The 13,081-nt window shown below is 42.0% G+C and overlaps 1 protein-coding gene across 3 annotated transcripts; it reads left to right on the forward strand.

The window, feature by feature from the left end:
• Window positions 1-599: 599 nt before the first annotated feature.
• On the forward strand, window positions 600-12,589 carry slc46a3 (solute carrier family 46 member 3). Of its 3 annotated transcripts, XM_080436617.1 has the most exons (10): window positions 600-667; window positions 700-964; window positions 1,775-1,973; window positions 4,249-5,202; window positions 5,631-5,757; window positions 5,926-6,045; window positions 6,212-6,295; window positions 7,771-7,927; window positions 8,672-8,834; window positions 11,723-12,555. In XM_080436617.1, exons 3-9 carry the CDS (start codon window positions 1,782-1,784, stop codon window positions 8,826-8,828), a joined length of 1,791 nt encoding a protein of 596 aa, XP_080292743.1. In that variant the 5' UTR covers window positions 600-667; window positions 700-964; window positions 1,775-1,781; the 3' UTR covers window positions 8,829-8,834; window positions 11,723-12,555. The 3 variants fall into 3 exon arrangements, with proteins under 3 accessions (XP_080292743.1, XP_080292742.1, XP_080292744.1); XM_080436616.1 differs by having other exon boundaries at window positions 8,672-12,586; XM_080436618.1 differs by lacking the exon at window positions 1,775-1,973 and having other exon boundaries at window positions 8,672-12,589.
• Window positions 12,590-13,081: the final 492 nt, after the last annotated feature.

Here is a 13,081-nt window from a genome sequence, read left to right on the forward strand (position 1 = left end):
TAGGCAGGGAAGTTTAAATAGCCCGACCCTGATCAGGCGAAGAGTGCATGTGACTGGTCACCTGGTCAGGGTTGGCGCGCTGCCTTGAGTTTTCTGCCTGAACCAGTTCCGCAGGCTTCGCATCATTCCAAAAATATGCTGCCAATTTTTTTGATCACACAGTGTTTTGTAACATGAGTACATGACACTGCATCCTCTTACACATAAACACTTCCTTGTCATGCAAGTTTTGACCCGCATTGTTGGCTCAGAGCAGAGCAGTAATCACAAGCATTACTGCAAAGTAACTACTGTATGCTGAGAAGACAGACGTGTGATAAAATGCTCTATGTCTAAACTCCTTTTTCAAAGACAAAACAATGTGATGGAACACATGGTCACTAACTTCACTGAGAAAACACATTCCTGATTTACTGTATATGTTGTGTGTGGATGTCGTGCACTGAAAGTAGCAGATCTACAGCAGCAATGCATTTAAGATATACACTCAATTCTGTATCCCTCCAACTATTTGTTTCTCTCTCTATCTCTCTAGTCTCCACCCCTATGTGTGTCTCCACCCTCTATCTCTTATTTCCTCCTCTAGTTCATTTTCCCACAGAGAACCAAAGGAGGAGGAGCAGTGTGTTCATGGTAGCACAGAAACCTGTCATCACGTAGCACAGGTGTTATGGTGGTATTAATCTGAGTTCCCAGAAGTTTTTGGTGGTATAGGTGTACTGGTCATTATCCAGTGTGTCGTTGACATGAGCGTGTAGAGGAGAGATGTTGATGAGATGATCCACAGGGTGTGTTTGTGCTTCGGGCTCCAGGGGTGAAACACACCACCGCACACCCCTCACCACAGCAACAACATTCCCTGGTGTATCCAGGGGGAATCCAGCGAGATGGTACATTTTCCACCTCACAAACGGAGACAAGAAGTTGCAGTGACATCCGAGCAGAGATGTGCTTCCATCTAAAGGTAAATGATTATTTTTTATTTTTTGACATTTAACTTGACATTGTTTGAAAGGAGTCATGTACATTTCTTTAAAACTTTTATTTTGTTCACCACTTAAGCCCTATATCAGGGCTATTCAATATTCTTAATTCTTATTCTTTAAGGTAAATGTTATTCATCATCATGGGTCAGTACTGTTTCAATGTGAAACAATGTCATTTTGACAATAGTACTTGGAAATAGTAAATAACAGTAAAAGTAATATAACTTTTGTGCACTACCTTTTGTAAATAATGAAACACATTTGTATGTATTTGATGCTGTTGATCTGCAACACTTTGATACACAACCCCAACCCTAGATTGGGAAACAGTAGATAAAATGTACGCTGTTGGAAGACTCACATTTAGCCTCGAGTAACAGAAGCAAGTGTTCATTATGTATAGCATTCAATTCATTTCATGTGAGAGAAGTTGACTTAATGTGTACTATGTTGTCGATCCATGTTTGGGAATTGCCCTGCAAATATGCCCTGTCAAATGTCCTTAGCCCACTGACTAGTTCCTCTCCAATTAGCCTGTCAACCAGTTTGGCCAGCATCAGGTGTCAGCACCTGTTTACATTTAACATAATTAAGTAGAGAGAGAACACTATCCTTGACCCTTGCACGCACATTTTGTGCTCAGACTAAATCCTAATCTGGTGAGTGTGATAAACTACAGTATCAAAATATTTAGATATGAATTTGAAGTTCCTTTGAATGTAACAATTATTACCAGGTATGAAGAAGTTATTCTCTGTTTTCCTCTTTCTTTCTCTCTGCTGGTCAAGGTACATCATGGGCTGTGTCTACCTGATAGAGCCTGTGATTGGGATATATGCATTCTGCATGTTTATGACCTACCCTCTGCTGCAGCAGTACATCTATAGGAGACTGTGGTTACAGCTCAGTGGTGCCCCCTACCCTATGGAGGAGAACAACATCCACCACTGTGCAGACAACTCGACAAACCTGACTTCTATACACGTGGTGAGGGTGTGTGTGTGTGTGTGTGTGTGTGGTTGGTTCACTCAGGGTTCCTCATAGCGTGCACCACACCACAGAACGGGTCACTGAAACACTGTCACACATCTTGAATGGCTGCTATGCATACAAAGGGATGTACATAGCACGTCACGATAGAATAGTGGAACTCATAGCGAAGGACATATCAAAATATCATGCATCTACAGTGAGAATGTACAAACATTCCTGTGTCATTTTATCTCTGTGATAACCCAGACATCTTTACATCTTTGACAGGTAATACACCAGATGTTGTGGTTGATGAAGAGTCCAGGGAAGTGTCTGTATTAGAGATTGCATGCACCTTTGACCTTGAGGAAGCCTTTATGACCAAGGTCATTAAATACCAACCACTCCTCATCATCTCAGAGCAAGGTTATAGGTGCAGACCATTTGTTTTTATATTTGGCAGCCTAGGACATACCCATAGACTGGTTGTTAGAGGGTTTCAAGAACTTGGGATGCCCCAAAAAGAGTGTGTGTGTGTGTGTGTGTGTGTGTGTGTGTGTGTGTGTGTGTGTGTGTGTGTGTGTGTGTGTGTGTGTGTGTGTGTGTGTGTGTGTGTGTGTGTGTGTGTGTGTGTGTGTGTGTGTGTGTGTGTGTGTGTGTGTGTGTGTGTGTGTGTGTGAAATATTGTGCATGGAGCTACAGTACGAGGGGAAAATAATAATGGTGTTATCCTTGCTGTTGAATTGAATGGACCTTTAGTCCAATGCCAGACCTATAATGGTAATCTGAACCCCATCTTCAACAATAGTAGTAGGTGTACTTTACCTTGCTTTGTTACCTGACCATGGCGGGAGGGACATTTTTAAGCTTTGTTTGTTCAGTAGAGCTGGGAAATATTCTGAGCCATTATCCTATTCATTACAGATCAGTAGGGTTCAAATTCAAGATGGAGACTGCTATTGTTGTTATAGTTACGTGGTGACTGAAATGGACCATGTGTCTACAAATCTATTTTACAATATGCTGTAATAATGAACGACAGCATAATGCCAAACAAATTAGCTTCTCTTGTGATAAATTTACAGCCTTTATGAAGCTTCTCAATATCATCGCTATTGAACACCATTTATGATCTGTGTGTGACAAATATTGAAGTAATGAAAAGTATTGAAAAAGCACTTCTGACTAAACCGAAGTCTCCATTGGATCCTCAAACTGTAAAACCACCTAACTCCAACTTTGGAGCTGTTTTTTCCTCATTGATTAGAATTACGAAGTCAGACGGAAAGAAATCTCCACATTAATGGTTAAAAACCTAACTCCACTTGAGCTGGATTTGGTTAAAGTCATGATAAAAGGACACATACCAACTTTGATGAGGCAGTATTGTGTTGTTCTAAAAAGATGGGTTTTGTTTTCTTCATTTCCTGAAAAGTTAATATTTGGGACATGGCTGGTTTCTGCTCGGCAGCAGAGATATACTTCAAGAATGAGCTTTTAGCCCTGCTAGCAGTGGAGCTGTCTGTCTGTTGCATCAGTCAGGCAGTCGGTCCGGCCATAGCTGAGTGGTTAGTGAGCCTGCCTAGGGAGCCAGAGGCCCTGGTTGCCCCAGGTACGATTCCAGGCCAGGCCAGCAAATGTGTCGATGAAATGAAATATGTCCTTGAGCAAGACTCTTAACCCCTAATTGCTCACAGGCCCTCATTGGAAACAAGACCGCAAGGACTTTCATGAACGGACCTGTTAAAGGAATTATCCTTATCCTTAGTCCCCTTTACCACTCTGGTCCCAAAACATATCTAAAAAACTACTGGCTGGACGGCATATGGAATTGTCTGTGCGCCTTCATGCTCCCCAGTCTATGGCCCCAAAAGGATAACCCTATGGCCTTTCTTCTAGCACCACCAGTAGGCCAAAATGTCCACTTGCAGAAATTATATCTAAAACTTTAATGGACAGACTGACAAAAACAATTCTGAGCACATTCATGCTCTGTGGTACATGAACCCTAAATATTTGAGTGACTCCATATCCTATCCTCTAGCCCCACACAAGATATCTCATAATCTAATGATTCCAGCTTTTCACCACCACCCTTCAGCCAATCTCCAGTTGGGTGTAAAGTGGCTAGCAAAGGGCTGCTAGCGGTGCTTTTAGACTCTAATAGTCTTGTGTCATTAAAAAGTTCTGGATTTCCCCACTTGTCTCACTTCCTGTTCTCACCACATCTCCCTCTTTATTCCCCTTTTCTTCTAATATTCTCCTCTCTTTTCTTCCTCCCCCTCTCCAGACTGTCCAAGAAAAGGCATCTCTCTTCCACCTGTACGCTGAGCTGTGTTTCATCTTCCCCAGTCTGCTCTCCTCTCCTCTCCTGGTGTCCTACAGTGACATCTGTGGCAGGAAGGCTGCCATCGTGGTCCCCCTGGTGGGAGACTGTCTCTTCACTCTGTGTTACTGTTTTGTCAGCGCCCTCTCCCTCGATCTGAACCTCTTGCTGGGAGCTTCTTTCATCAGTGGGCTCCTAGGGGGCCCCTCAGCACTCATTGGGGGCTGCTTTGCCTACGTGGCTGACCGGTGTGAACCGAGGCTTTTAGCCGTGGGCGGAGGTGAGTCGAGAGGAATTTCCGAGGACAGAACTGAGAGAGGAGGAGATATTTATGCAGTGATCGCTCCCGAGGGACATGATCGACGCATAGAAAAGGGAGGGTGTGAAACAGGAAGGTGCCACGGTTCAAATCCACCATGCGAAGAGGGAAAGGTTCGAGTTCGAGAGGCTGATGATGGTGATGGGAGCAAAGACGATGGTGAGGGCCTTATTTACGCAGGCAGAGATGAAAGGGGCCGTACGGTGAGAATGGCAGGCCTGGACATGATCATGGGGTTGCTGTGTGGACTGGCGTCTCTATGCACTGGCTTCTTCATCCACGCCGCTGGCTTCACCTGGCCCTTCGTCACTGCCACCCTGCTCCACCTCATCAATCTGACCTACGTGCTATGTGTCCTCCGAGAGTCTCTGAGCCGTACTCCAGCTGCGTCCTTGCCTTCGTCGACCTTTCATTCCTCCTCCACATCATCTTCATCGTTGTCCTCGTCAGGATTGTCGCCAGAGGTCGGCAGCTCCTGCCTTCCCCAACGGGCGGTGCTGATGGGTCAGCTGAAGGGAATGTACCTGGTGCTCACATCAGGGACTCGCCGGAGGAACATCACTCTGGGATTGATGCTCACAGCTTTTGCTCTCTATAAGGTAAGTTAGAAATGTCTCAATACAGATGATATTTTAAAACCCACCCACCCCAAAATCTTTTTTGATTGATTTCCATTATAAAATTAAAGTTAAACATTTCAAAAAGTATAAAACTTATGGGAAAAATAACTTAAAGTGGATATTTCACTTTAATAAAATGAATATCAAATATCTAAATACTGAATCAAGCAACTTAAAAACTGTCCGGGGTGCTCCCAAAAGCCTAAGTAGACGATAAAATTACCCAATTCTTTTTTTTAAAGCCAAAATATACATACTGGCAGTGTGCACAAGAAATGTAGCAGTGATCGGTCCAGCAGTTTTACCTCCGGACAGATGACACATAGACCCTATAGACAGCTAGACTCCTGCAGAGTCAACTTTCTACAATATATTTTTGTCTTTCTTTATCTCCCTGTCTGTCTCAGGTTTCCCAGCTAGGTGGTATGTCCATCTTTATCCTGTATGAGTTGAATAAACCCTTATGCTGGAGTGAGGTCTTCATTGGCTATGGTTCAGCCATCAGCACGCTCATCCACCTGGGCAGTTTTGCAGGTGAAGGGTTGAGTAGTAGTGACTAAACATACTGTACAAAGGGATTACAGAACCAGACTGAACTAATGTGTTAAGTGTGTTTTCTGAAAAGAGTGTAGGGTGAATGCTGCTATTAACGCAAAGTGGAATCAGGTGTCAGTGTACTGAGTAACATTCAACCCTATACAGGTGTCACTGTACTGTCCCGCTGCCTCCAAGACACACACATTGTGCTTCTGGGTCTGCTCTCTGTCAGTGCAGGTCTACTCATGGCGTCATTTGCGAAGACCACGCTCCTTATGTTTCTGGGTGAGAAAACTGTGTGTGTGTGTGTGTTTGTGTGCGTGTATGTGCGTGCACCTGTTTGTCTTGAACACATGCGTGTATATTGCACTAGGGGGAAAAAGTCACATGGCGTCATACGCTGGTGCAGTCACAGTAGCAGCTGTGTTCCATGTTTGGTGTCTCTCCACAGTGAGGCTGCCTCTGGTCCTGTCCTCCATGCCTACGCCTGTTTTCAAGTCCATGATGTCAAAGGCAGTACTGAGCTCTGAACAAGGTAAGAATGCTGTACGCTCTGTAGAGCCGGGTTGATCTGTCCACTGTGCACCTCTTCCCTGGAACTGAATAGAGGTGAAACCGTAGAGGGTTGATTCTAATCCCAAGGGCCCTGAGCTGACCCTTTAAGATGCGATAATTTATTTAGCTTATTATTTCATAATAAATAGTAGAGGTCCAGTGTGACAGTCTGACAGTAATGCAATAGGTACTCCCCGTGCGTGCCCAAATAGGAAAATGTCCGACTTCATCGGGAAGGTGGGAGAGGACTTTCTTGCTCTAAATGCCAAGAAAACTGAGGTTATCACAGCCTGCATAACTAGACCATCCACCTTAATGATAACAGAAGGATATTCGCTGAAAGAAGTAATAGACTTTAGGAGAGGCTTATCAACTGAGACTGAAGAGAAATATTCAAAGTTCTAACTCAGGCTGCTGAAAATCTATTTTAATTTCACATACAAATGATATGTTTTTTTTACAATTTAAATAATTTCACCACAAAAATTACATCTCAACTCATGTATGCATTTGCATATTTGTGGACGGTTTTCTGTCAGTTGGACTGGCACCAGGTTGCATCTATGAACTGCTCACACACTAATTCACCTATAAAGCTGAGATTAACCACTTTTAGAACACTAAACACAAAGAAAACTAATGACAGTATCATTGACTGTAAACTCCTCTCTCTGTCCCCTTTAAAAACATAACCATTGACAATGTAATGTACACGAATACAGAGCACAAATACTGTATGCAAACCCGTTTCCCAAACCCTGTGAAGAAATGGATCGACAAATGCATACATATGAGTTGACATATGTTTTGTGGTGAAACTAGACCTATTTACATTGTAAACCTATATCATTTCATGTGAAATTTAAATAAGCATTTACAGAGTAAGTTCTGCGTTTTTGAACGTGGATATAACTTATGTACTGATGTACTATGTTGTCCAAAAAAAGTCTACTGTATACTGTTAAAGACTGAAAGATGTTATACTATACTATGCTGCCCAAAACATAAAGGTCATGATATAAAAAATAAATAATGTATTACATAATCAAAACATGGAAAAGACATACTATACTATGTTGTCAGAAAAAATTATATATATATTATATAGTAGGATAATTCATGTAAAATAATTAAGCGTGTGGTCCAAGAATATAAAATGTCATACTATGTTACGTAATCAAAAACATTAAAAAGGTCATACTTTACCATGTCATCCAAATAAAAATGTGCATGATAGACTGTCATCCAAAACATAAAAAAGTCATAGAATCTTACTGTTTTTTCAGTCACTTGTAAGTTGTAGCCTATTAGACTTAAGAGACCATGTGTATACTGGCACTATCAGTGCTGACACTGTAATGTACATTACCATTTATCACATACCCAGCCTTAATTTGCCCTGTGGCTGACATACAGCCAGGCCCATGATATTAACCTTCTTCTTCCGCGCTTCAGGTGCGATGTTTGCATGCATTGCGTTTGTGGAGATGCTGAGTGTTGGAGGGGCACTGACTATGTTCAACGGCATATACGCCGCCACAGTTTCCTGGTTCTCTGGGTTCAGCTTCCTCCTGGCTTCTGGTCTTGCCATCATCCCTGCTGTTTTGATTAGGTGAGTGGGATCACATATATCTTCAGTGAAACAACATGGAAGCACTGTATACCTGTAGGACTTAAGCTTTGTGGGGAAGCAGAAATTGTTCTAGTCCAATGCATGTGGAAAATGACTGCCCAAACCCCTCTTACATGTACTACCAAAACAGAATCACATTTTGAAAAATATGAATGTCAATGACGTGGCACAAATATCATGTCCATATGGTTTAGTTAAAAGTGGCAAAAGTTACTTGCATAGTTTATTTGCTTTGAAGACCTAGTGTAAAATGATTTAATATTGATAGAATATTTGGAGGAATGATGACAAAAATGTTGGGCATGATCTTACACTAGAATTTGAACACTCAGCTTTCTCAACCAACAAGTAGGAGATTTCAGGGTATCACCCTTTTCTTTTCTAGTATCTTTATATTTACATGTGGTCAAGAAGTGAAGCTCTGTATCCACAACTCCTTGACAGCAGTGAGAACACTGCTTGTCCTCTCTGGGCAGCCAGGTTTGCCGGCCTTTTTCGATGTCCAGGCTGTGCACTCTGTGTCTGTACATTGTTAAGATTTGTTTATTTGTCACCTTGGTCAAATATTCTGCCATGGTGTACTGTCTATTTTGGGGACATTCTACCAGATACGTACATTTCCACTTCTAAAGATCGTACGGAAAAAAAGATGATGTGTGTATATATATATATATGTGAATTGACAGCTCAAGTGATACATTGACTCTGTTGTGTTCTCTCCAGAGCTCTAATGTGTTTCCATGTGGCTGTGGAGGAGGACATGACCAACCTTACAGGTGAAGAGGAAGACGTAGACACGGAGATTGGCAGAGAGATGCAGCTCCCTCAGTGGGACACAAGCCAGTCCAGCACGCACCTGGGTGCAACTAACAATGCTTGAGCTGGAGTTACTTGGAGTACTTTAACAAAAGAAAAAAGTGCTAGATGACACCCAACAGTTGGTATTGAGTGCCCATAGGTTCCTTGGTGAGTGATTTTCATGTTGTATCTGTAAAACATCAGCAGGACAAGTGTTTTTTTTTTGGCATAAACACCCAACTCACAGGAAACAAGAGGAGAGACTGCGGGCCCTATTCCAGCTGAAATTTGAACAAACCACTAATCTCGGATTTCGGTCTAGGCAAGAGGCGTTTCCCCGCAAAATTCGGTATTCTATGGCACCCCCCTCACCCGCCAAACACCTGAGCTACCCGTTACATTATGCATAGGTGTGGTTTGGGCGTTACAATGATAAAACCAATCACCGTGCCAGAAGCCATTGCCTTTAAAAGAAGACTGCGCTAGCCGTCATCCCGATCCAATATATGCTCTAGCCTATCTACCTGTCTGCACTGTTGCCTGGTCTGATTATTATAAGCCACATTGGGCTTGTTTTCCTTCTTTTTTTTTATTTTATCCAAATACATTTTTATATTAATTTGTAGCCTATTGTGTTCACAATAAGCTTGTCATAATAGTCAGATCCGGAATAGTATATGAAAGCCATTTAAAATATGTATACTATTGGTACACACCAGCTGCTCCCAAATAATTAATTACATCATGTTGCGACAACGCTCCTACGTGGTACACAGACAAACAGTAGCACATGGGTATACTAAATTGGACAGTTTTAGGAAAGGTCTATAGCCTATGTACTCACGTTGGCTGTATTGTTCTATTTCCACCATTCTAATGGATTCCAGGGGTGTGTAAACATCTCTGTAGTAGCTCCATAGTTTCCTCTGAAGTGACGCAGTTAAAGTTAACTTACATCCATATTGTCCCCGTTATCTTTCATCATCCACCTTTGTTCAGTAATCCCGAACAGAGCTAAACTTTAAGTTTACATCAATCAAAGCCTCTCAAACCCAGACACATTGCTGCGATGCGTATGTGCGTCGCCTACCTACCCAAAATAACAGACATACAAGCTATCAACGGCGCTGCGTCATGTCTGTCGACAGCTTACAGATCTGTTATTTTGGACAGCATGCAATGAGGCGCGCGCGCCACGGAGAAACACAAAACCAAAAATATTACATTACGTGGTCAACAACATACTAGACATGTAACTTGCTTGGAGCTTTTAATGCAGTGGTTCTCAACCTGTGGGTCGAGACCACAATGGAGCACCCAACGCCTGGCGAGCTTGTAGATCTGCTATTTTCACAATATGTATCTGTGGAACCGAGTCAAACTAAATGGGGGGGTCCCCAGTTCAAATATGGTTATTTTGGGGGGTCATGAACGTAGCGTTTACGCGGGGAATATAATAATAATATAGGCTAATATATATAATATAGGCTATAATATAATATTCACCCGCAGCATGGGTTTAATGAGACAGTAGCCAAAATGAAAATCACAGTAGATGATACTATCATCTTATAAAAAATGTAAGTGCTTAAGATTTTAGCCCAAACCCAACGGGACCCGACCCGGACCGTCGGCACCGGCTGAGCCGGGTCTACGTTTTTTTTACATCCAAATAAATTCACATATTAATTAATTTGTAGCGTAGGCTATTGTGTTCACAATAAGCAACTTGTCATATTAGTCAGATCCCCAAGAGTATATGAAAGCCATTTAAAATAGTTATTTATTCATTTCTTACACAGCTGATGCCAAATAATTAATCAACAGGGCAGCGCAACTCAAAAGTAGGTCAAATCACTCAGCTGTTTTGTCATGACGCAGCAGCAGATCGAGCTCCCTTTAAAGTTTAAACCATAACATGACATCTTCAGACTATTGAGCTTTCTTCGTGTCTTTTTCACCTCAAAGTAAATGTTGGATTATTTCTTCAAATGACAGCACAGGCAGCGGCAGTAGCCTAGAAGGTAACATTGGATGTGATTTCTCCATCGCAAAAATGATTATGGTTATTCTATGAAACATATATGTCATAGAATAACCATAATCATTTTTAAATGGTTATGGGGCAGTGTATATATTTATATAGCCCTATTTGCTCCAAGCTGTTTTTTAAATACAACATAGACTGTTGGAATAGGGTAGAATGACTCCTGTTCTTAACGAATTACCAAGATTTAATGAGAAATAAGGCTTCTATAAAAAAATTACTGACTGGCTGGGCTGGGTCTAATTTGTCAATTATTAGTCGAGCCAGGCTGAAATATTTAGGGGATATGAAAGCTCTAGTTAGTAGTTTGAAGTGCTCATGTGGCCTTATAGTTGCTTCTTTTTGTTTTCATAGACCTGCGGACTGCGGTTGCTTATTTCTCTCCAAGGCTGGCAACACGGCTCATGGTCCAACGCACAAAGCCATTGTAGTGTCTGTGTGCACTTGACGGGTGATTTTATAAACCAGCGGGTGCTTCTAGAATCCACTATCCCCCCTCCCCAAGCCGTACCCATGTGTGTCTGTAGAATTGCAATGTGGGGGATATAGCAACAACACGCCCACGGGCACACCTCCATGCGCAAATAACGGTGTCGGCATAATGGTGACGGGTAGAGCAGGTGCTAGAATAACCTATTGGGGCGGCGCAGCTCCATTAACAGGTTAAGGGTAGCGTAGAGCGGGCAATCTCCTCCCAATGGTCCTCCAGTACCTTGATGTCATAGGACTCAAACCTGCCAGCTATCTGAGCAGAAGCAACCCATGTAGTGCACCTCACCATTGCGTCACAGCCAAAATGTTGTCCTTCAACATGTCTACTAGTGCTTTTGCGTTGCTCTTTTGAATGCTCGACTTAAAAACTTCAGTGTACTCCAGGATTTAACTGCAGTAGGTCTGAGACTCAAACCTGGAACCTCTACATTTCAGAGATAGCGCAGCAGACCGCGCTGCACCACAACACCTTCACAGCCAACAGGTCTCTCCTAGTGCTTTTGAAGTGTTATTCTGATCAATGTTAACTGATGAACTTTGCCAGAGATGTATCAATTACCGAAGGCCTGGGACTCAAACAAGGAACCTGCAGTTATAGAATGTGAACCAATCCACTGCATCAGTCACCACACTTTAACTCATGATAGAGTTGTCTAGTTGTCCTGCATTTGAAACGAAACATCTACCGCTGAGCCATACAGTACAGTATGACTCCTTTTTCCCTCTTTCGTTTCTCTTTTGACATGGCATATTTTAGGAAACATCATAAACTGCTCATTTTTGAGGAATTATTATTTTCTACTATGGATGGAAATGTCTAATGAGACGTAGCCTGCGAGTTAGTTCAGGCAGCATATACTCGAGAGGTTACATACTGCGGCTATGCGGGTGCATACAGAGTTATTACAATACTATTACGCAGTCTTACGTCAGAGCTGTCGTCAGAGCTGACGTGACAATCAGCTGACCAATCAGCGGGTTATTTAAGCTCACCTCGGTCTTCGTTCATTCTCTGCTGTCATTTGTACCCCTGGTTGTTGGAATGCAACTGTTACTCCCACCACCACCCCAGCACCACCAGTGGGCTCTGCTATTGGTTCTGTTCCCCATGGGGGGTTGTTATGTATGTATATCTATCTCCCTGCTCTTAATGGTTAATGATGTCTGTATGATTGTGCCGAGCAGGGAGAACAAATATTGCAGAGCCGAACGCCAAGATAAATTATTATATACACACTTGTATTCACATTCATAATAAAATATTGGTTCAAACTATTCGTGAGTTATCTGACTGAACTATACTTTTCTGTCTCTATAATAAAACTCACAGCATTCATCCATCTGAGAGCCTCAAAACTCTGTTTTCTCTTATTTTAAAGGCATGTGTCAGGTTTGTTAAAGTGTGGATGTAGTAATGTTGGTTTCATCCACAGCTCCACAGAAAACACCTCTCCCCCCGATAGAATGACTGAATCTTTTTTTTTTTTTAGGTTATTATTTAAAACCACCTGTTGGCTAATCTTTACTCTGTAGTCTGCACCCAGATTTACACGAAAGCAAACAGAGAAGTTTCTTTGGCCTAAGTAAAGTAATTAAAATGAATATAGTTTTTCTCATATTAATTTCTTGGTTTCAGACAACTATAGGAGTTTTAATCAGCCCAGACTTTTTTTTATTTCTTTTTATCAAGTACATTTGCTGTTCTCACTTTGGACTGTTACATTAAAACTATTATGGCTATAAAGTTTTCAATTAGTTTCTCAAAAAGCGGTTTGAAACGGAGATTACACATCCCT

The sequence above is a fragment of the Gymnoscopelus braueri genome, assembly GCF_963280865.1.
Source record: "Gymnoscopelus braueri genome assembly, chromosome: 8".
In the NCBI taxonomy this organism is placed as follows: domain Eukaryota; kingdom Metazoa; phylum Chordata; class Actinopteri; order Myctophiformes; family Myctophidae; genus Gymnoscopelus; species Gymnoscopelus braueri.